The 24,853-nt window shown below is 43.0% G+C and overlaps 1 protein-coding gene across 2 annotated transcripts; it reads right to left on the bottom strand.

Annotated features, from left to right (window-relative positions):
• Positions 1-238: 238 nt before the first annotated feature.
• PSME3IP1 (proteasome activator subunit 3 interacting protein 1) lies at positions 239-24,493 on the bottom strand. 2 transcript variants are annotated; one of them, XM_070952911.1, is made up of 7 exons: positions 24,444-24,493; positions 21,188-21,328; positions 20,243-20,341; positions 16,984-17,105; positions 13,775-13,902; positions 8,888-8,955; positions 239-1,611 (listed from the first exon to the last, which is right to left on the bottom strand). In XM_070952911.1, exons 2-7 carry the CDS (start codon positions 21,315-21,317, stop codon positions 1,391-1,393), a joined length of 768 nt encoding a protein of 255 aa, XP_070809012.1. In that variant the 5' UTR covers positions 21,318-21,328; positions 24,444-24,493; the 3' UTR covers positions 239-1,390. The 2 variants fall into 2 exon arrangements, with proteins under 2 accessions (XP_070809012.1, XP_070809011.1); XM_070952910.1 differs by having other exon boundaries at positions 24,393-24,485.
• Between the last annotated feature and the right edge of the window lie 360 nt (positions 24,494-24,853).

Here is a 24,853-nt window from a genome sequence, read left to right as displayed (position 1 = left end):
AACGGTGGCAAGGAAAAGTCGTAAAATGGGCCAAAAACTCACTTAACAACTGTCTCGCTTAGCAACAGAGGTTCTGGGGTCCATTGTGCTCTCCCTGTACTTGGGCTTCGTTCTTCCTGGGGCTACTCCAACCACTAGCTTTGTTTCAACGCCGAAAACACGTCCATCCGAGTGACTTGGCCCAATAGAACCTGGATTCTAAAAGCTTTCCTACAAAGTAGCCAGAACAAGCGTACCGTTACTCAAGGGAGGCTGTCCAATAGCCAGGGGTTTAATAGCTTTTCTTCAATAAAACAGAGATCACAATATCAACTGGCTGAACAGGAAAGTTTCATTTGTACATCAATCAAAGCATTAAAGTAGAACTACATGCACTGTAGGTCGCCCAGAGCAGGGGTCTCCAACTGTGGCCACTTTAAACCTGGAGGACTTCAACTCCCAGAATTCCCCAGACGGTTGCCAAAGTTGGAGACCTCTGCTCCAGAGAATTTCGGTTGCTGACTGGCCTCCTCCAAGATTCCCAGCCATTAGGAAATTACTCTGGCATTTTAGGCATTGTGAAGTAACTACCAGGGATATTACTTTTTGTAGTAATGCTTCCACACTAAACCCAGCCACTCCTTCAAAAGCTCCTTAGTCGTCTTGTGGGGAGAAAAAAAAAATCACGATAGCCTTAAATGGAAACTCAAGATTTTCTGGAACTGACCGTCAACTTTAAAACTCCGCAGTTAAAAGAGGAATTTTGGCTACCAAGGAGATCAAGGGATGATAGCAAAACACGGCAGAAGGACTAAGTGGAGAAACGTGAAGGGCAAAATCCAAGACCGTTTTTCCCCCTTTTTTTTTAAATGCTTCGGGATAATTTTTAATCAACTACAACATGAAAACTGGGTGACACTTGTCAAAATTCATTTCTTGCTGCCTGTGTGATTGTGTGGCCTCTTCCCCCACTTTAATTACATCACACAATGACTCTTTAACAGCTAGAGGAAGGACCGTTTTGCCTTGCAGTGAGGCTGCCGCTGATCTCTTCTGAGAATATTCCAAAAATGATGTGTAATCGCCCCACCGCCTTTCAGCCTGAAGGCTCTTCTCATCCTTGCCCTTCAAGGGGATCCAGGGTTTCATTCTCAATGGGTACCCCTGAACTTTCTCCTTCCTGGCTAGACTCCCCTCAAATGAAGCAGAGTCTTGGGGAAAGGCTTTTCGGGGTGGTGGAGGAGACGGGGAAAGAGGAGGCCAAAATACCATGAAAAACTACTGCAGTACATTATTTTGGCATTGTCCCACCCTGCAAAAAAAGGAAACTGGGGGAAAAAAAGGGGTGAACTTGAGGGAACGCCTGGGATGAAAGAGGACATGAGTTCTGAGCGAGACTCCAAGAAGCGGCCTAGAGTGGCGCATCGAAAAAATTGCTGCCACGGAACACGGAGGAAACAATTTTGCCCGTCGAATTGATGGTGCCCTCGCTGTCCGAGCTGGATTCGGAGTCGCTGCTTCCTGAGTAAGCCCCAAGGCCGGGCAGGATGCCGATGCAGACGGCGGCCGAGGGGCAGTGGAGGGCAGAGCCGCTCATGGCACTGCTGCCCAGGGGAACGCAAGATGGTTTTTCTGAAAGAGAAGAAAAAAAAGGACTGTGGAAATAGTTTCACGATCGTATGCTCTGTTTCCAGTTTCCTTCAAACAGAAGAACGTCTTATTTATTTTCTATTTTATTTTATTTTTATTTATTTTTTATATGCCGCCCTTCTCCGGAGACTCAGGGCGGCTTACAATGCGTTAAGCAATAGCCTTCATACTTTTGTTTACAGTCAGGTCCAGAAATATTGGGACATCGACACAATTCTAACATCTTTGGCTCTATACACCACCACAATGGAGTTGGAATGAAACAAACACAATGTGCGTTAACTGCAGACTGTCAGCTTTAATTTGAGGGTATGTACATCCAACTCAGGTGAACGGTGTAGGACTTACAGCAGTTTGCATATGTGCCTCCCACTTGTTAAGGGACCAAAAGTAATGGGACAGAATAATAATCATAAATCAAACTTTCCCTTCTTAATACTTGGTTGCAAATCCTTTGCAGTCAATCACAGCCTGAAGTCTGGAACGCATAGACATCACCAGATGCTGGGTTTCATCCCTGGTGATGCTCTGCCAGGCCTCTACTGCAACTGTCTTCAGTTCCTGCTTGTTCTTGGGGCATTTTCCCTTCAGTTTTATCTTCAGCAAGTGAAATGCATGCTCAATGGGATTCAGGTCAGATGATTGACTTGGCCATTGCATAACATTCCACTTCTGTCCCTTCAAAAACTCTTTGGTTGCTTTTGCAATATGCTTTGGGTCATTGTCCATCTGCACTGTGAAGCGCCGTCCAATGAGTTCTGCAGCATTTGGCTGAATGTGAGCAGATAATATTGCCCGAAACACTTCAGAATTCATCCTGCTGCTTTTGTCAGCAGTCACATCATTAATAAATACAAGAGAACCAGTTCCATTGGCAGCCATACATGCCCACACCATGACATTACCACCACCATGCTTCACTGATGAGGTGGTATGCTTAGGATCATGAGCAATTCCTTTCCTTCTCCATACTCTTCTCTTCCCATCACGCTGGTACAAGTTGATCTTGGTCTCATCTGTCCATAGGATCTTGTTCCAGAACTGTGAAGGCTTTGTTAGATGTTGTTTGGCAAACTCTAATCTGGCCTTCCTGTTTTTGAGGCTCACCAATGGTTTACATCTTGTGGTGAACCCTCTGTATTCACTCTGGTGAAGTCTTCTCTTGATTGTTGACTTTGACACACATACACCTACCTCCTGGAGAGTGTTCTTGATCTGGCCAACTGTTGTGAAGGGTGTTTTCTTCACCAGGGAAAGAATTCTTCGGTCATCCATCACACTTGTTTTCCATGGTCTCCCGGGTCTTTTGGTGTTGCTGAGCTCACTGGTGCATTCCTTCTTTTTGAGAATGTTTCAAACAGTTGTTTTGGCCATGCCTAATGTTCTTGCTATCTCTCTGATGGGTTTGTTTTGTTTCTTCAGCCTAATGATGGCTTGCTTCACTGATAGTGACAGCTCTTTGGATCTCATCTTGAGAGTTGACAGCAACAGATTCCAAATGCAAATAGCACACTTGAAATGAACTCTGGGCCTTTTATCTGCACATTGTAATTGGGGTAATGAGGGAATATCACACACCTGGCCATGGAACAGCTGAGAAGCCAATTGTCCCATTACTTTTGGTCCCTTAACAAGTGGGAGGCACATATACAAACTGCTGTAAGTCCTACACCGTTCACCTGAGTTGGATGTACATACCCTCAAATTAAAGCTGACAGTCTGCAGTTAACCCACATTGTCTTTGTTTCATTCCAACTCCATTGTGGTGGTATAGAGCCAAATGTTAGAACTGTGTCGATGTCCCAATATTTCTGGACCTGACTGTATTTTATACAAAGTCAGCTTATTGCCCCCACAAACCGGATCCTCATTTTACCCACCTTAGTAAGGATGGAAAGCTGAGTCGACCTTGAGCCTGGTGAGATTCGAACTCACAGTAATTGCAGGCAGCTGGATGGTAAATGCTGCCTTAGTAGCAGACATTAGCCTCCTACGCCACTCAGGCTCCTAAGGTTAAGGCTCTTAAAAGGTTAAATCATGGCCACTGGATTATTAAAACTGAGACGTTTTGTTACTCATCCAAGTAAGTTCTTCTATCAAAATTAAGGTTTGGGTAAGCAGAGTCAGAGGAAAGAATCAACTTTTGCCATACAGACTGCAGGGGGTTTCTGCCCAAAACTGAGGACAGGAGCAAAATGGGCATTTAACCCCTTAATCAAGTGTTCCTAAACTGTGGCAACATTTAAGATGTGTGGACTTCAACTCCCAGAATTCCTTCAAGAATAAGAATTCCCATGGCTGGCTGGGGAGTTCTGGCAGTTGAAATCCACATGTCTTAAAGTTGCCAAGGTTGAGAAGCAATGCTCTAATCTCTTTAGAAGCTTCTGCCTCCCGTACGGGCAGTCCTTGACTTATAAGTGGTTGCTTAGTGACTATAAAAAGTTATGATGGACCCAAAAAAAGGGGATTTATGAAGTTTGCCCATCTCTGGTCATGTGACTGCACTTCAGGTGCTTGGAACAAGGCTGCATTTGTGGCTGTTTGCAGAGTCCTGTGGTCTTGTGACTGTGTTTTGGGATGGTTTTGCGGAAAATCATCACTTCTAGTTTTTGGCCAAGCTGCACCATAGCAATCCATCCATCCATCCATCCATCCATCAATCAGAATAGAGTTGGACCTTTACTCAAGCAGGAGACCCTATACCAGAGATCTTCAAACTTGGCAGCTTTAAGACTTGTGGACTTCAACTCCCAGAATTCTCCAGCCGGAGTTGAAGTCCACAAGTCTTAAAGCTGCCAAGTTTGAAAACCTCTGCCCTATATCATTTCAGACTGTCCAGTCTCTTCTTAAAAACCTCCAGTGATGGAGCACCCACAACTTCTGACAAGAAGCTGTTCCACTGATCAATGGGTTTGCTTAATGACCACGGGAGTCGCTTAATGACTGCCACGAAAACAGTCATAAAGTTTGGTCAGTCACATGACCTGTTTTACATCCTGTTAGATGGCTGTTATATGACTTACATTAGGCTCCCTAATGGTCGTAACTCAAGGACAATCTATTCCCCAAACTCAGTTCTGAACTGAAGTAATTACTGTTACTGAAAATCTCTTCCACGACTCCCTCAATATTTGGCACATTGCTCTGAGATGGTCCAGGAAACTACATGAGCAAGAGCGGGGGGGGGGAAAATAAAAATAAATCCAAATGATAATGTTAAGAGCTCTTAGCTCCAGTGAAATTGCTTAAAATTCATGACTTGCATATCTTCTGATTTTTATTTGCTGGATCTGTCTCAAGTTTGCAAAGAGCAAGAAATTTGGATGAATGCCGCTGCAGATCTATCAAAATGATCGATGGACAACTTGATTTGGCAATCAAAAGCCGAATGGCATCTTTTGACATTTCAATGAAAACTCTTTATCTTGCAATCCCGTAATGTCAGTCTTTTGGCCGTGGTGAGAGCATTGGAAAGATAAATTTATAGCCCTATAAATGGTCCTGTGGATTGAAGGCCTGATTGCAGTTGTCATCTGTGAATGGATTGCCTACAGACGTAGGCTTTGTGTGGACAAGTGTAATGAAATAAATATGGGTCTCGCTTATACAGAACACGGTAGGTTAAACTAAAAAAGATAGTTGTGCAAATGTATCAGAAATATATACATATATATTGAATAATATTTGCCTTAGACAAGTATATATAGAATTGTAACTACCCTGTTTTCCCCAAAATAAAACACCCCCTGGTAATAAGCCCAATCGGGCTTTTGAGCGCATGGCAATAAGGCCAAGCGCTTATTTCAGGGTTCAAAAAAATATAAGACAGGGTCTTATTTTCGGGGAAACACGGTATTGTTATAATGGTATATATTTTTTTCGTATTTTTTCACTTTTTTGTTATGTTTTTTTTGTTTTATGCATTCTTTTTCTTCCCTTCTCTTGGACAATAGTGATATTACTATTACTAAATTTAGAAAAATCAATCTTACCAGATCTCTTAATCTCAGCTTTTATGGTTTTGTTTTGCTTGATTGCAGCCTGAGTACATCCAAAGTTACAATCTGCTTTTATCTTATTGGTGAGGAAAAAGGCAGGAGGGGAGGGACAAAACATCCGTTCTGCACATCTAGCAGTGAAGGCATCAGACTGGAAACCAGGAGATGGTGAGTTCTAGCCTTAGGTGTGAAAACCATAAGCCTTTGGCATCGACGCAGATGGGTGACTTTGGAAACAGTGAATTCTAGTCCCATTTTAGGCATGAAAGCTGGCTGGGTGACTTTGGGCCAATCACTAGGAGATGGAGAGTTCTAGTCCCATGTTAGGCATGAAAGCTGGTTGGGTGACTTTGGGCCAATCACTAGGAGATGGAGAGTTCTAGTCCTGCTTTAGCCATGAAAGCTAGCTGGGTGACTTTGGGCCAATCACTAAGACAGTGAATTCTAGTCCCATCTTAGGCATGAAAGCTGGCTGGGTGACTTTGGGCCAATCACTAGGAGACGGTGAATTCTAGTCCCATGTTAGGCATGAGAGCTGGCTGGGTGACTTTGGGCCAGCCATTCTCTCACAGCACAACCCACCTCACAGCGTTGTTCTTGGAGGGAAAATAGAAGGAGGGAGGAGGATCAGATCTGTTCGCCACCTTGAGTTATTTATAAAAAGAGTAAAGGTACGATTAAATAAATAAAAAAAAATCCCTGGCTATGGGAAAGAATTTGAAAACTTTGGCTGAGAAGACTTTCCATCCAGGAGAAAGACCTAAGCCTCGTTCTGCCTCCAGTGAAGTGAAAACATCTCTCCAAATGCCAAATTTGTGTGTGTGCAATGTGCCATTGTGGGCCAAGCGTCACACCGAATTATCAACCATCCCTGCCAAGCATTTGGGAGAATGACTAATATTGAAAGAGATTAGAGGCAGCCACCCTTCTGTGGCTAATTAGCCTGGAGACCTTAGAAGGGGAACCAAGTGAGCAGATGGCGAGGCAGTGTGCAACAACACCCATCCTTTGAATTAGCCACATGCCTGGCCTCCGGAAGCAAAACAGCAAAAGTTTGGACCAGGCACCATCACAAAGACAGACACAGTCCAATTTTGTGAAGTTTCTGTCCACAGTTCTCTAGCAATTCTGCCCTGGGAGAGACTTCAAGGGCCACGATCAGTAAAAGAGATTGTGAGTTATGTCAAGCAGAACAAACAGCGAAGCATCTGTATGGAGGCTAGTGGCACGGTTCTCAAACCAGGATACTGAGCTTGGAAAAGTCATCTTTTACTCTTTTCAGACACCGGGTTACTCTGATCTAATTGCAATGCTGGATCACATTCATTTTGTCTGAATGTTCGCAAGAGACTTTCGATCATGTGTCATAGTTTTTATCCCAGAGCTTTAATTGCACTCAACAATGAACTAAAGGGCCACCATCAGTGAGCTGTTGGACAGCATTACTTGGTCTGTTGTGTGGATGTTTGGGTGGTTTAGAGGTGGGGAATTTGTGGTGGGTGGGAGTGTGTTTGGGGATTGTTACATGTGTTGGACCTGGTCTTTGGCTGTTAAGTGAATTTCATTGTATGGGTATACTGTGTATACATGTACAATGACAATAAAGTTATTCTTATAGTTAGCCAAAGGTGCTTTTTTCCTAACTGTATTGTACTGTACTCCAGTCTATTCAATTCAATTCAATTCTGTTCTGTTCTATTCTACTCTACCCCAGAGTCTATTCTATTCTATTCCGTTCCGCTCTGCTCTGCTCTGCTCTACTCTACTCTACTCCAGTCTATTCTGTTCCATTCCATTGCACTCTATCCTACCCCAGTCTATTCTATTCTGTTCTGCTCTATTCCAGTCTATTCTGTTTTATTCTGTTCTGCTCTGCTCTACTCCAGTTTCCTCTACTATTCGGATTCTATCTATCCTATAAGACCGCAATAGAACCAGGACTCAACATGGCAGGTGTGCTGCAGCTGAACCAAAAGATTCAATTTGGATTCTATCTATCCCTTAAGACCTTAATAGGGTTAGGACCCAACACGGCAATTGAGCTAATCTCCTCCATAAATGGGAAAAGTTCTCCTCTTCGGAATGTAGCGGTGGGGCTCCAAAGCAGACAGTGCGACATATTGTGGAATATATGAGGGAAATCTCAGAGACTTTCTGCCTGCAATTCCACCGTGGCTTGACTTTTCAAGTATCCTACCTTTGAATTTGTAAACAGAGTAAATCATTTCAGTTCTGTTCACTGAGAATGTAATCATGATGTGCTTTTTAAAATTGTTGCCATAAGCTAAATAAATAAATATCTTCTCCTACCAGGCCCCCTTGCATGGACAGCTTCTTCCAAGAAGAGCACAGTCAAAGGCTGCTCACTCAGTCTAGTCTGCTGCTAGATTTCATCCAATATCACAGTGTTTCTCAATGTTCTTGGCGTTTTTAAGAAGGGTGGGCTTCAACTCCCAGAATTCCCCAGCCAGCTTTGCTGTCACCAAGGTTGAGAAACACCGCAGTATCACATTAGTAAAATCCCCTTCCATCCCAACCTCTCAAAGGCAGAGCTAACCATGCAAAGCACTGAACCAGGGGTGAAATGCTCCCGGTTCGGACCGGATCGCCTGATCCGGTAGCGATGGAGGCGGGTGGTTCAGAGAACCAGTAGCAAAAATCCCTGCCCCCCCCCCATGCCCAGATGAGCCGTGCAAACATCAGAGGCTTTTTTTTTTTTAATTTTTAAAAGATTTTTTTCTACAACCTCTTTGGCCGAAAAAATGCTTTTAAAAGTAAAAAAAAAAAAGCCTCTGATGATCACGCGGCTCAGCTGGGATCGTCAGAGCCTTTTAAAAGCATTTTTTCTACAACCTCTTCAGAGGTTGTAGAAAAAATGCTTTTAAGAGCCTCTGATGATCCAAGCTGAGTTGCCTGATTGGCAGAGGCTTTTCTTCTTTTAAATGCCTCTGACGATCCCAGCTGAGTTGCCTGATTGGCAGAGGCTTTTAAAAGAAAAAAAGCCTCTGCCGATCAGGCAACTCAGCTGGGATCATCAGAGCCTTTTGAAAGCATTTTTTAACAACCTCTTTGCCGAAGAGGTTGTAGAAAAAATGGTTTTAAAAGTTAAAAAAAAAAATTGGCCATGCCCACCCAGTCACATTACCCCCCCCCCCCACCCCAAGCTACGCCCACAGAACCGGTAGTAACTAATTTTAGATTTCACCACTGCACTGAACCCCATAAACCTGGAATCTTCAAAAACACATTCGGATACACACCTGCAACCTTATCATGGTCAGGATCCGGGTCCAGTTTCAATCTTTTTACACTGTTGGCACCTTCTGAACTGCAAAGAGACACAAATCCAAAAAGCGGAACTTAAATTAGTTCCTTTATGGAAAACAGGCAAGCAGAAAGATATAAACAGAGGCACACATCATACTAAGGTGAGCGCAGTTGGTTCAGATGCCACAGCTGGCTGACATCATTCCTCCATAAACGGTGAGTTACAAACTACAAGGCAGTTCTCATTTGGCATTGGTAAACCAAAGATTTTTTTAAAAATTATACAACCCTATTATGCAGGGTGGATAAAAATCAATGATTTTTTTAAAAAAAATAAAAAAAAATCAGATTTTTTTTTTATTTAAATCAGATTTTTTTAATTTTTATCAAATTTATTTTAATAAAAAGCTTTTGGGGTAAAAATCTATTGTAAGATAGTTTTCTATTTAAGATACATAAATAATTTAGTTTATTCAGCATGAAATGGAGCTTAGTTATGTAGCACGAGGCTGTATATTCTGCAACACTGGGACTATCGGTGAGTCAACAGTGGGTCAAAGGAGTAGCAGAGATGACAGTTGCTCTTTAAAATTTATGATTTAAATCGAGTTGATTTAAATCAAACCTTTTAACTAGTGATTTAAATCAACTTGATTTAAATCAAATCCACCCTGCTATTATGGTATTAAGAATGGAGATGAGAAGTAGCTCAGAACTGGCAGATGTTTCATTACCAGATTAGGGAACATCAGCAGTGCTTCTCATGCGGTTACTAGCCTGATAATGAACCCTCATAGGAAGAAAAAAGAATGCTACCCTTATGGCTTATCACAGTACAAGACACAGTACAATTTAGAACAATCAACCAGTGGAACCACTTGCCTTCAGAAGTTGTGGATGCTCCAACACTGGAGCTTTTTAAGAAGAGATTGTACAACCATTTGTCTGAAATGATCTATGGTCTCCTGCTTGAGCAGAAGGTTGGACTAGAAGACCTCCAAGGTCCTCTCCCCCCCACCCCGAACTCTCTTATTCTTATCTTTGCAAATTAGCAATTAAGAGAACATGCTAGAATACACCTTAATAGAAATGGCTGCTATGAAGACAGATTGATTGTTCACACACTGGATAGCCTTTCTCCTCCTCCGGAAGAAAATGATGTTCTCATGAGACACGTTACAAATCACAAATGCCAACTTAGGAGTGGCTTCCTACTACCCACTGCCTTCCGTTGAGGGCCTGTACAGTGCACAAGTCAAAAAGAGGGCTGTGAAAATATTTACAGACCCCTCAGTTCCTGGACATAAACTGTTTCAACTCCTACCCTCAAAACAACGCCACAGAGCACTGCACACCAGAACAATTAGACACAAGGACAGTTTTTTCCCAAACGCCATCACTCTGCTAAACAAATAATCCCCTCAACACTGTCAAACTGTTCACTAAGGCTGCATTACTATTAATCTTCTCATTGTTCCCACCATCCATCTCTTCCCATTTATGGCGGTATGACTGTAACCTTGTTGCTGGTATCCTTACGATTTATATTGACTGTTTCCTAATATGAATTGAGTGCTTATTTGTTCCCTATGGCTATCATTAAGTGTTGTACCTTATGATTGACGAATGTATCTTTTCTTTTATGTACACCGAGAGTGTATGCACCAAGAGAAATTCCTTGTGTGTCCAATCACACTTGGCCAATAAAGAATTCTATTCTATAGACTTCATTGGGCACTACCATGCAGTAATGGATGGTGGTGCTCAATGAATAAATCAGTGGAATGGCTAGCCTTCAAAAGTTAGGAGTGCACCATTACTAGAGGCTTTGAAGAAGAAACATTTCTTCAAAGTGGTATAGAGCCGTGATGGCGAACCTATGGCATGCGTGCCAGAAGTGGCATGCAGAGACCCATCTCTCCGGGCATGCCAGCCATTGCCCGTTGCTCTTCCGAGTTCCGTTGCACACATGTGCGCTGGCCAGCTGGTTTTCACATGTGTGGGAGCACCAGAAACTGGAAAAGCAGCTCCCCAGCATGCATGTGCATGTCGGGAGGCTGAGCTTCCAGTTTGCGGTGCATGCATGCACACCAGTAAGCTTGTCTTCGTGCATGCATGCACACCAAAAACACAGCTGGCCAGTGCGCATGCTGCAAACCGGAAGCATGTGCATGCCGGGAGCTGCTCTTCCAGTTTCCAGTACTCCCCCTGCGCACACACTCCCGTTTCGGCACTCGGTGCAGAAAAGGTTCGCCAACACTGGTATAGAGTCTCCAGCTTGAGTAGAGGAGTTGGATTAGACGATCTTTTTGTTGTCTCAGCTCATCCCTTGTTTCTCCTGATCAGGTAAACATCCAATAATCCTGCCTCTCAGGCTTCTGGGAAAGACCACAAGGCTGAGGATCAGCGTCTCACAACATGTCAGTTTCCCATCTACTGACCTGCCTAATATAAAAATAGTGAAGAGGGAGAGAGGAGCCTGTCAGGCACATGTCGACTCTGTAAGCACTTAGCATAGCCTTAGGGTTCCAACCTGCGGCTACTCTGGGGCGAGAATTCATTATGCACTGATTCTCTCGCTCTCCTCCTCGTACAGGTAATCCTCGACTTACAACCACAACTGAGCCCCAAATTGCCACTGCTAAGCAAGACAACTTAAGTGTAGCACTTTGCCCCATTTTATGATCTGTCTTTCAACAGTTGTTAAGTGAATAACTGCAGTTATTACCGTATTTTTTTGGAGTATAAGACGCACCTTAGTTTTTGGGGAGTAAAATAAGAAAAAAGCTGATTGGCAGGTGGATCTGTTCCCGGAATACCCCCAATCAGCTGTTCCCACAGGTGAATTTTAGCAACAGGTTTGTTGGTTGTAAGCTTTGTGCCTTGCCTTTTTTGCTTTTTTTTCCTGCCTTTGAAACTTCTGAAACTCTGTTTCAGAAAAAACTTTTTTTCCTGCCTCTGAAAGCCTCCGAAACAGCTTCAGAAAAAAAGCCTCTGAAGCTCTGTTTGGGGGCTTCTTTTCTGAAGCTTCATTTCTTATGCTTTTTTCAGCCTCTGATACCTCCGTTTGAGAAGCTGGGCGGGGCTACATTCAGAGTATAAGACGTACCCAGATTTTCACCCTCTTTTTTGGGGGAAAAAGGTGCATCTTATACTCTGAAAAATACAGTATGTTGTAACACAGCTGTTAAGGGAACCTGGCTTTCTCGTTGGCTTTTGCTTGTCTGAAGGTCGCAAAAGGGGATCATGTGACCCGGGGATGCTGCAACTGCCATAAATACGAAGCAGTTGCCAAGTGTGTGGATTTTGATCACATGACCATGGGGAAGCTGCAAGGGTCATATGAAAAAGGCCATGTCACTTTTTTTTTCAGTGCTGTTGTAACTTCTAACAGTCACTGAACAAAGGGTTAGAAGTTGATTGCTACCTGTTCTTGGGCTCCCCCTAAATCATTTTCAATCCTTTGGTGAAACCTGGCCCCTCCTTTTCCTGGAATGTATCCAGAAGGAGATCCAATTCCTAATGAGATCTTTGGGGAGACTTGTCGCTGAGCAGCTGCCCATTGCAGGTCCAAGTGTACCTTGTTTCCCCCTAAATAAGACATCCCGTTAATAAGCCCAACTGGGCTTTTGAGCACACGCTAAAATAAGCCTCCCCCCAAAAATAAGCCCTCCCTGAAAATATTTAAATGCACAGCTGGAAATCAGGTAAGACGGCAAGAGGAGCCCCATCTTGCTCCACGCGCCCCAAAATAAGAAGACCTCCCTGAAAATAAGGCCAAGCGCTTATTTCGGGGTTCAAAAAAAATATAAAACAGGGTCTTATTTTCGGGAAAACATGGTAACTGAATATATCCAGATGCTTCTGGATATGCAGAACCTCATTTCCGGATGTACATACATGTCACAGTTATAATGCCAACTCCGGAGGAAAAAAAAGAGATTGATTTCATCCAATTGCAAAAAATCTGGAATGCATTGATTGATTGATTGATTGATTGAATTTATATTGCCGCCTATTCGCCCATGGCACCTCAAGGCGGCTTATAGAATATAAAACCACATTTAAAATAATAAAACTAATAAAAAGAATCAAATAAATTAACATAGTATAATATAATAAAATCACCCCCCACCTCCCGTCCTGGCGACAACAGATCACATGAGCCATTTAATGGGCTCCATCCCTCTCTGGGTTCCCCAGGCCTGCTGGCAGAACCAGGTCTTCAGCGCCTTCCGGAAGAATATGAAGAGTGGAGGCCATTCTAATCTCTGGGGTAATGAGGTTCCAGGGAGAGGGAGCCACCACGGAGAAGGCCCTTCTTCTGGGTCCCACCAGATGTATCTCCAGAGGCGGGTTTCAAAACCCATCGCTACCAGTTCGCTCGTGGGGGCTCGCGCGTGACACTTCTGTTCAGCCGCTACCAGTTTGCCCGAACCAGTAACAACCCACCACTGTGTATCTCCCTCAGGGATGGGACCTGCAACATGGTGGGTGACCGGCAAGACACGGTCCCTCAGATCACCTGGTCCCAAGCCATGAAGGGCTTTAAAGGTGACAACCAGCACCTTGAATTGAACCCGGAAGCAAATCGGCAACCAATGCAGCTCCCGCAGGAGAGGTGATACATGTGCACACCAGGGTCTGCATAAAACCATGCGGGCCACTGCATTTTACACCAACTGGAGCTTCCGGATGCTCTTCAAGGACAGCCCCACGTAGAGCGTGTTGCAATAGTCAAGACAGGAAGAGACTAGGGCATGAGTAACTGTGAGTCATTTAATTAGTTTTACTGCATGGAAAAGTCCAAAGATTTGAATTCTTTGTTATTGCTGCTACTCTGAGCCTCGGGGGCAAAACTACCGAGTTGCAAAACATACCTTCTGTGTTTCACAGCTCCTGCCAACAGCTTGGCCTGAGAGAATTTGCTCTTGTTTTCTGATTTGACCGAGAGTTTCTTGTCCGCTTCCTTCTTCAAGTCGGCGCTCGCTCCGACTTTTGACAAAGTGTTGTGAACTCAAAGTTAAGGAGAAAAAGAATGCAGTGGGGGAAGCACAGAAGACACGCAAAACAAAATTGTGCTACAGCTTTATACGCTGTTGCATAGCCGTATTTACAGCCCCACAAGCATTAACCAGAGTTTTATTAATTTCTTTCTTACCTCTTTGCTACTACACTTACTTAGCATTTGGTTCTGGCATACACAAAGTTTGGAAAGAGAGTACTGTATGTACAAATATATGTAAACTAACTTTACTGGACCTTTTTCCCCCCAGCAAGCATAAAGTTAAGAGGACTGATACAAAGACCTATTCAATTAAAGCAAGAAAACTTGCACGTGGCACACGCAATCCGTTCAAGTTAACCATCTACTGAGCTACATAACTTGGTCTATTATAATACTAGAGTTCAAACAAAGAGCTTTTTCTTAAAACCAAATAAGGATTAGATTCAAATTCTACATTTCCTAGTTTTTACCCCAGCTAAAGCTAATCTGTGTATATTTCTCTCTCTTGTGTGCATCTCTCTCTCTCTCTCTCCCTCCTCTAAATAGAGATCTAGATAGAGAGAGATCTAGATAGATAATCTCTGCCACATCAGATTCATATCATAATTAGCTTAGAGTTCCGCTAAATTAGCTCTCTAGTGCCACCAACTGAATCTGAGAATGGCACTGGCACGCTTACCAAAAACCAACACTGAGCAGGATCTTTATGGAAAACAGCCCAAAATAGCCACAACACTTAGATTTATATACCACTTCACAGTGCTTTAAAGCCCTCTCTAAGCGTTTTACAGAATCAGCATATTGACCCCCAATAATCTGGGTCCTCATTTTATCGATCTCAGAGGAGGCAACCTTGAACTGGCTTGGGAATTTTAGGAGTTGAAGTCCACCCATCTTCAAGTGGCCAGGTTGAGAAACCCTGGCTTAAAGAAACAGAGATGAGCACTGCCACCTAAAGCTGGCTACAAGTAGCGGAGTAAAGGAAAGTCCAGTTGCCTCCTGAAAAAGCATGTTAGTATTTCTTTTTCATAGATGCTGCATAGTCAGGCACAGCCCACAGAGCAGCAACTGGTAAGTCACAGATGGAAACTGGAAACAACTAAGCAAACAAAAGATAAAAGGATGAAATCATGGAAAATTTACAGCGGAGCCTCAGTCAAACCAGCCCGACCTAGCCCTTTAGAAGCTTAGTCTGGCAAAGACTAGCAGACGTGTGCTTGAACAGGAATTCAATGGCTTTTCATCCCCCGCCCCAGTAGATTTTACTCACATTATTAGCTGAACTAATAACCCCAGCCTGCTGTTTGTTCAATCCAGTGATGAAATGTAAAATTTGTTACTACAGGTTTTGTGGGCGTGGCTTGGTGGGGGGGGGTAATGTGACTGGGTGGGCGTGGCCAACTTTTTTTTTTTTAACTTTGAAAAGCATTTTTTTCTACAACCTCTTCGGCCGAAAAATGCTTTTAAAAGTAAAAAAAAAAAAAACTCTCTGATGATTGCGCGGCTCAACTGGGCGGGGGGTGGGGGGGTGGGGGCTGCCATCGCTGAACCGGGAGCATTTCACCGCTGGTTCAATCCATATGCAACAAACCTGATATTTTAAATATTTAAAATCAAGGAGACATGTAGACCATGATGAGGGACTCACCGAATCGGGAATCTGGACAGACCACACTCTGCAGTCAATTTAAAAAAAATATGTACTTTTATGATAATTCCTGGTGGATATTTCTAGATTTGCACAAGTTGACTGGTTTGGTCGCTAAAGAAGAAAAGATACTGTAAATTTTAAATGGGAGTCAGTTTGTAGTGAGATTATTATTTCAGCTGTCTTCACTTTATGACTGTTATTAAGCCCAGAATGATGGCTGTAAGTCATGACAGTCATTAAGTGAGTCTGTTTTACCTAACAGAATTGTTTTTTTTTTTTTTGCTGGAAACCTGAAGAAACCTGCATACTATGTCATAAGTTTGGGTAAAAAATGCAAATCAGTTGCCAAATGCCCAAAATTTAATCACATGACCAGGGAGAGCGAGGCACCTGTTGGAACTACTCAAATGGGAGGTCTGGTGTAACTTCAAATGGTTGCTAAGCAACCAGACATAAGCCGAGGACTACCTGTAGGCACAGAGATGGAAAGATCTGACGCTCCCTGCAAAGGAGAAAGGCAGCCCAAGTGCCCAAATGTTGATCATATGATTATGTTGTGATGATTGTTAAGACTGGTCATAAATCACTTTTTTCAGTGCATTGTTAACTTTGAACCGTTGCTAAATGAACGGTTGAAAATGAGGGACTACCTACACAAAGTTGTCCGATGTTAAAAGTTCATGATAAAATATAACAATAGACACTAAAACTGTATAAGTGGCAATAGTTAAGAATATAAATGTATGGATATCATTACAGTTTACTTTTCAAATCAAATTTTATTGACTGCCTCAGGCCAAAGATTTAAAGCAGCAAAACGATTTATAAGTGTGACACATCATGTCACAGCAGGGACGCTTATTCACCCCGACTAAACTATTAAAGCCACTCATTTAGTGACCGTTGAAAGTTACAACGGCACTAAAAAAAAGTGATTTATGACCGTTTTACACACTTAGGACTGTTGCAGCATCCCCAAGGTCACGTGATCAAAATTTGGACACTTGTCAATTGACTCATATTTATGTCCCAGAGTCATCCGGTTCCCCTTTTGCGACCTTCTGACAATCAAAGTCAATGGGGAAGCCAGATTCATTTAACAACCGGGTTACTGACTTAATAACTACAAGGGTTCACTTAACAACTGTGGCAAGAAAGATCATAAAATGGGGCAAAACTCACTTAATACAGAAAGTTGCTTAGCCACATAAAATTTTTTTTTGCTCTATTCTGGTGGTAAATTGAGGAATAGTTGAAATACCTTGCACACCAATAATGTAAACTTGGCACTTGTCTTAGAAGAATTTAACACTCCAAATAGTTCAAAGACAAAAACAAGGCTTCCCAGGAAACACGCTGATGGCTGCTTCTGAAATCCTCCCCTACCCCAGAGGAAGAAGGACCCCGCCCCCCTTTAGGGCCAAGGATATCCGGTACTCGTTCAATTCCTTGAGGTCTTCTTCGTGACGCTGCTTTTCTATCAGGACTTGCTGCCGAGAAACTTCATCGAGGAACTTGGACTCATCTTCATCCAGGCCCCTGACCATATTTTCTGTAGAGAACAAGCTAAGATTGCGATAAACCCACAAATTTGGCTACAGCATCTCTGCCGTCTTATTTCAGCATGTTTTTTTAAAAAATTCCATCAGTTAGGAAGATATGGGACAGCCTGTTGGATGGACCTCCCATTCAGATGCGACGGGCCACATTTGAGTTTGGACCTCGTCTCAAACTTACAAACGCTGTTTCTGAAGAACTCCAGACAATTGATGTATCTTATATCATTTATGTAAATTTACTTGTCTGACTATGGAATTGCATTAATTATGGAAATGTCATCGATCGGCTTTAACAGACTTTTGGTTCCTGCAGACCCCCCTCCTTCCACCATTCAAGCTTTTACTGAAGATTTAAGAGCCTCAGTGGTGCAGCAGACTAAAGTGCTGTTAAATGCTAGCACTTAGCTGCCAGCTGCCTGCAATTAGTGCAAGTTCGAATCTCACCAGGCTCAAGGTTGACTCAGCCTTCCATCCTTTCGAGGTAGGTAAATTGAGGACCCGGATTGTGGGGGCAATAAGCCAACTTTGTATAGAACAACACCGCTTGGGGGGGCTGAAAGCCCTAATAAGCAGGTATGTATAAAAAAGTATGCAGGCTATTGCTATAATGCATTGTAAGCCGCCCTGAGTCTACGGAGAAGGGCGGCATATAAATTGGACTAATAAATAAATAATAAATAAATAAATAAATAAATAAATAAATAAATAAATAAATAAATAAATAAATAAATAATTGATAAAAAGGCTGAACCACCATCCTGGCTGATGCTATCACAGTAAATACACATTCATATTTACCTGTTTTGCTGCCATTTAATCTGCTTTCAAGACCCACATTTCCCAAGAATGTGAAAGTTTACACAGTCTTCTTTTATAACACTATAGCTTCCTAGACAGGAATATATTTTTTTGGCTTGAGGAGCACTTACCCATACACCCCACTGCCAATCTGAAGCAGCCCAGAAACAGATTTCATCATAGTAGGGCCTGGGCTGCCAAACTTTTAGCGCAATTTGATGAACTAGCTTGCAGTGCCCTGGCTTACGCGTAGCATAAAAATCAGAAACCTTCATTTATAAAACCCAATCGTTGGGATAATGCAACATGCTAAGGCAAAATCGCCTTTACCGCTTGCCACAATGTGTGAACCTGTCAGAAAGCAGAAATAGAAAACGTAACTCTAGGAAAAAGAGCGCCACTCTGAACTAAAATTCCTCACTATGGAATCTGGAGGTTCATTCAATAATCTGGGTTCTGAGATCAAAAGCTACTGAAGATACAATGCTTGATCTTAACCCAAAGGCTAAGTAAAATTGTTCCCATGCATCTTTATAATCTTAAGGACTATAAACATTAACAAAGCAGTGTGTTTACTGTTAGTGTTAACTATACGAAATTCTACTCGGAGTCGGCAAACCACTTAGCCCTGAAAAAGAGCCTATGTCTGCAGACCGGGTGATACTTTTACACACCAAGATAACAAAATACAAAAAAGAGAGGTGGCGATGAAGCAGCACAAGAGGCAGACAAAACCAATTACTTAAAATGCACCAATAGACTCTTTCAACCGAAGCCAAGACAATTGTGGCTCAGCACAATGTACAACCACTCCTTTCCAAAAGCCAATGATTCCATGACAGAATGAAGGAAAGGCCAGTCTACGGATGTTGCATCTCACAACTGTCCGGATGATCCTTACCTGAAAGGCTGTTGCCAGCCAACGTAAACAAGCTAGAACTGTGTTTATTAACTTTAGCAACTTGTGTGGGCTTCAATTCCCAGAATTCCCCAGCCAGAAAATCCATACACTTTAAAGTTGCCAACACTGGAATACTGAGCTAGGGAGTTGACTAATTGGATACAGTGAGATAATTCTGAGTTGAAGGATTGGAGAACACCTCATAATAATAATTTTAATTAGCAATTTTATGATGTTTGTGTGTCTATATTTTTCTTGACTGTACACCGCCTTGAGTCCTTGAGAAAGGCGGTATAGAAATATAATAAATAAATAAATAAATAAATAAATAAATAAATAAATAAATAAATAAATAAATATTCAAGCATCAAAAGGGGTTTCTGAGCATGCAGGAGTGCAAACATAACATCTATGTGTTAATGCTTCAAAGCAGCTGCACCCAGTGATGAAATGTAAAATTTGTTACTACTGGTTCTGTGGGCGTGGCTTGGTGGTGGGGGTAATGTGACTGGGTGGGCGTGGCCAACTTTTTTTTTTTTACTTTTAAAAGCATTTTTTCTATAACCTCAAGAGGTTGCAGAAAAAAATGCTTTTAAAAGTCTCTGACGATCAGGCAACTCACTTGAGATCATCAGAGGCTTTTAAAAGCATTTTTTTTCGACAACCACTTCGGCCGAAGAGGTTGCAGAAAAAAATGCTTTTAAAAGTAAAAAAAAAAAAAGCCTCTGATGATCGCGTGGCTCAGCTAGGCATGGGGGGAGGGGCAGGGATTTTTGCTACCGGTTCTCCAAAGCACCTGCCGCTATCACTACTGGATCAGGTGATCCGGTCCAAACCGGGAGCATTTCACCCTTGTCTGCACCTCTTTTCTAAGGATCATGGGGCTGCTCTAAGGCAGACTTTGTCAAACTTAGCAACTTTAAGGAAGGTGGACTTCAAGTGCCCATGGCGGGTTGGGGAATTCTGGGAGTTGAAGTCCACAAGTATTAAAGCCGCACCCCTGACATAAAGCTTCACATTAGGGAAGAAAGATCAGGAAGTTAACAACAAGTGGTGCCAGATGGAAAGATAACACACAAATGATTTCTTCTCGAGGTCATTTCCCCATTGTCCACGGACGTAGGAAGGTAGAAGAAACCTGTGACTAAACCTTCAACTTTTGAAGCAAAGAAGAAAAGTTGGCAGCTTTGCCAAGCTTCACACTTCAATGCTTTCCCCTTTCCTCTGCAGAAGTGGGCTGACTGGTTTCTGGATTCCAGCAGTAGCCAAGAAGCCAGCTGTGGTACCCTGGCACAACTGTAAGAGGATGGCAAAGCCTTCTCCATAAGGAAGCATTTCAGGAGGGACAGTTCTGTTCTTAAGGATGCCATTCCAGGGAGACAAGAAAGAAAAAACAAGGGGTCAATCTTTGTGTGGTTTAGTGAAACTTACTGAATTTGAACTGTTCTTCAAACTCCTGTTGCTTCTTGTCCTTCTGTTCCTGAAGCCTTTCATAGAGAGATCGGGGGTCATACACTTCTTCGGGACATTCTAGGAGAAGGAGAAACAGATTTGTCAGTCAGAATTCAGGAATTGCTCTAACAGAAAATTTACTCCATCCATCGAGTTAATCAACCACATGTGAACCGGGGGCAATCCACCACTGGAACATTGTTATCTGTTCTATATTACTATACAAACTTTCTTCCTTAGCTTCCTTTTCCAGTTAAATAAATAGCTAGGAATATTTTCAGGATGACATTGAACTGGTCTATTACTGTATTTTTCAGACTATAAGATGTACCGGACTATAAGACACACCTACCTTTTTTGGTGAGGAAAACAAGAAAAAGAAATCTGCCTCTGCCTCTCAGCAATTTTGCCTCCTTGCAGCAAACAGCCTGCTTTACTTTCATTTTCGTTTTCAGCATAGCTTGATTAGCATAAGGGAAAAAAAAATCTGCTCCCAGCAATTTACCTCCTTGCAGCAAGCAGCAGAGGCCCAGGCAAAATAGCTGAGAGCAAAACAGCTGAGAGTCAGGAGGCCGATCCAATCAACTTGTGATAATTAGGCTGTGCTGAAGCTGAAAGGAGCTGTTTCTTCTTGCTGCAAGGAGGTAAACTGCTGGGAGGCAGACACCAAAAGGTGGGGGCCAGTGGGTGGGCGGAGCTACATTTGGTGTATAAGACACACCTAAATTTTCACCCCTTTTTAGGGGGAAAAAAGGTGCGTCTTATACTCCAATAGTTTCATCTTGGTTATTACTTATAACTTTACTCAAATAGGTTGCAGTGCATGTCCATGGGCCAGTACTTGGTTGAATGCTCCTTAGATCCACACTGAACCTGCTTGGGATTGTGACTCTTTAGATAATCCCCCAACTGACAGCCAAATACCTTTGGGGTCTTCAGGTTTCCGAACCTTCTCCCATTCCTCCTGTCTTCGCTTGCGTCGTTCTTCTAACTCAGCTTCTGAGACAAATCTTTTGTTAATTACAAGGTCCGCACTGCTTTCTCCACCTTCCATTCTGGAGCAGCCTATGCAGAAAAAAGGGTTAGAACCAGGCCTGTAACTATAAGCTGTGCTTTCTAGCCTAGAATGGTCAATAATGCAATTTTTGCCTTGTATCTTGACTTAATAATACAGGTCTAGCACTTTGCAAGTGTGATCATTTGCCCAACAAACAGACAAAGGAAGACGAGAACACAAAGGACATGTCAGATGCCTATCAACTAAAAAAAAATGCAAAGATATTTGAATCAAAGAATCAAATTAATTTTCTCCTTTCTTCAATCTCCTATTGGCGTTTGAAAAACAGATTTTCCACTGACCAAATTTGACTTTTAAGGTTCTTTCATTGACTAGGGATAAAGACCTTCCAAAATAAACAATGACAGGCCCTTTTGGAAAAGGGAAGGTTGGATCCACTTGAATCCTCAACGAACTGTAAATGATTTCAAGCAAAGATCTTTTTATGCTTGAGAAGCTCTGGGTGAAAAAAAAATGGTGGGACAAAGAATGCAATTATTTCTGCCTTATCACTCATAAAATTTAGGATTATACAGATTTAACACTAGAAACGAAAAGGAGGCAGCAACACACACTATTTCTTCAGCTGTAGGGACGAATTCTTCCCTCTATTAAACCAAGTCTCAACATACAAATTCAGAAGAATTAGATTTAATCAGAGCTTTTTCCTGGAACTTTTAAATTAATTGACATAGAACCATGAGAGTGGCAGCTGTGATAGGGATACTATTTAATATGAATGAATAAAAACCCATGTTTTGAGAGGGTTTACTACCTGGGCAGTACAGCTGGTCCTTGATTTATGAACCAAAACATTTATGTGACTACACAAGACTGTCCGCTAGATGACATGCCCCATTTTATGACATTTTTTCCACAGTTAAGCAAATTACTGCAGTTGTTAAGTGAATCCAGCTTCACCCACTGATTTTTGCTTATCGGAAGCCAGCTGGGAATGTTATCTGACTCCAGGAGAGTACAACTATCATAAATACACACCAAAGGATCCAGGTTTTGATTACATAACCCTGAGGATGCTGAAATGGTTATAAGTCATTTTTCCCCTGTGTTGTTATAACTTTTGAAAGGTCACTAAATGAATGGTTGTAAATCAAGGATTACCTGTATTGCGGATGGGATTTTTTATTTCTGAAAAAATGTCCCCAAACTGCAGAAGCAGGAGTGAAATTCAGCAGGTTCTGACAAGTTCTGGAGAACTGGTAGCGGAAATTTTGAGCAGTTCAGAGAACCGGCAAATACCACTTCTGGCTGGCCCCAGAGTGGGGTGGGAATGGAGATTTTGCAATATTCTTCCCCCAGAAGTAGGGAGGGAATGAAGATTGTGCAGTATCCTTCCCCTGCCACGACCACCAAGCCATGCCAATCAAGCCATGCCATGCCCACCAAGCCATTCCCACAGAACCAGTAGTAAAAAAGTTTGGATTTCCCCACTGTGCAGAAGTTTAAAAAGCTAATAAGGAAGTCCAGATGGGTGTCGTGCGTATATGGCACACAACACTACTACTCATTACAATATAGGAGGGGCGAAGAAAAGAGATCAGCAACAATGCTAGTACCGGTAGTCCTTGATTTACGACCACAACGGAGCCCAAAATGCCTGTTGCTAACCAAAACCAAGGAGCCTTGGTGGTGCAGTCAACTGAAGTGCTGTTAAGTAGCACTTAGCTGCCAGCTGTCTGCAATTACTGCAAGTTCAAATCTCACCAGGCTCAAGGTTGACTCAGCCTTCCATCCATCCAAGGTAGGTAAAATGAGGACCCGGATTGTGGGGGCAATAAACTGACTTTGTATAAAAAGAACACTGCTGGGGGGGGGGGCAAGGCCCTACTAAGCAGGTATATACCTGCTTAGTATATCTTTTCCAGCAGGCCGGCCTAGCCTAACCTCTCTTTTAAACTGTTTTTTAAAATTTTTAAATTTTAAATTTGTCTTATGAATTTGGGGTGTTTTAAATTTCATTTTCCAGGCCAATTATATAATTGTATTTTAATGGTTTTTTAACATTTGTATTATATGTATTTTATTTGGCTGTTCACCGCCCTGAGTCCTTCGGGAGTAGGGCGGTATACAAATTCAATAAACAAACAAACAAACAAACAAACAAAAGTATGAAGACTATTGCTTAACGCATTGTAAGCCACCCTGAGTCTCTGGAGAAGGGCGGCATATAAATCGAACCAATAAATAAATAAGTAAGTAAGTAAGTAAGTAAATAAATAAATGAACAAACATTTGTTCAGCCCCATTTTACCACCTTTCTAGCCACAGCGCTTAAGCGGATCACTGCAGCTAATTAAGTTCAGTAACCTGGTGGTTAAGTGAATCCGGCTTCCCCATCGACTTTGCTTGGCAGAAGGTCGCTAAAGGGGACCACACAATGCCAGGACAATGCAACCGTCGTAAATATGAGTCAATTGTCATGTGTCTGAATTTTGATCGTGGGGGGGATGGATGCAGCAACGGTCGTTAAGCGCAAAATATGGTCCTAAGTCTCTCTTTTTTTTTTTGCAGCACCGTTGCAACTTTGAACGGTTGTAAGTCGAGGACTACCTGTCCTGAATGGTTCTCCCCCCCCTGAAATCTTTCCTGGTGGTCTCCCATCCTACTGATTTTCCCATCCTGGCTGTGCTCAAGGTCGTTTATAAGGAACCCCGAAGGGTTATGGAGTCTGGCCCGTCGAGAGACACCCCACTCCTGTAGCCTCCAACGAGCCCATGTGACTGTGGCTGTGGCTGATGGGAGCGGGAACCATTATCGGGAAGGCTACGTTTTGCATGAAGGACGGGTAAACGTCATCCTAATAATGGATTAAGCTGGTCTGTCGCCGGATCCTCAGCAAAATCTCCGGCAAAACGCCGAACCGGGAGAGTTTCGCAAAAAAAAAAAAAGGTCGATTCGAAACAGGTTTTTTTTTCCCCCTCACGGACAGAACCGGATCATCTTTGCCCCGCTTTCTCCTCACGCGACCCCTTCCCCGCTCCTCTCCTCCGAAGCCCGGCCACGGGGGGGCTCTCAGGCCATAAAAGGACGCCCCCTCAAAGAAAGACCCACCTCACCGCCATGGAACCCCTCAGGCGACTCGCTCCTTTCCCTCAGACCCACCTCGCGGCCTAGAGGCCCGGCTTCCCCCCGAGGACACGCCTCCCCGACCCTTCCGCACTTCCGCCCCGCCTCTTCCGCCCGCTCGGCGAATCCCAATCCAAGCCAGGAGGCCGGCCGGCCAATGAGAAAAAACAAGGATCCATGGCAAGGGGGCGGGGTTACGTCCCGTCAACACCTCCCCTCCTGCCTCCAAGGCACCGAAAGGGTTGCCTTCTTTCCCTTCCCTCCCTCCCACCCTCTCCAGAACCCGTCAATCAAACGAAAGAGAGGAGCGATTGGTTCGGCCTCGGTATAGTTTATAGAGTGGGCGCGGCAGAGAGAGAGTAAGAGTGTGTCTGTGTGTGTGTGTGTGTGTGAGAGAGAGAGAGAGAGAGAGAGAGAGAGAGAGAGAGAGAGAAAAGGGGCGCGGC

This window comes from Pituophis catenifer, unplaced genomic scaffold (assembly GCF_029215685.1).
Source record: "Pituophis catenifer annectens isolate HBS135680 unplaced genomic scaffold, rPitCat1.0.hap2 SCAF_13, whole genome shotgun sequence".
Taxonomy (NCBI): Eukaryota; Metazoa; Chordata; class Lepidosauria; order Squamata; family Colubridae; genus Pituophis; species Pituophis catenifer.
The sequence above is the reverse complement of the archived record's forward strand: the minus strand, read 5'-3'. Positions and strand labels throughout refer to the sequence as shown.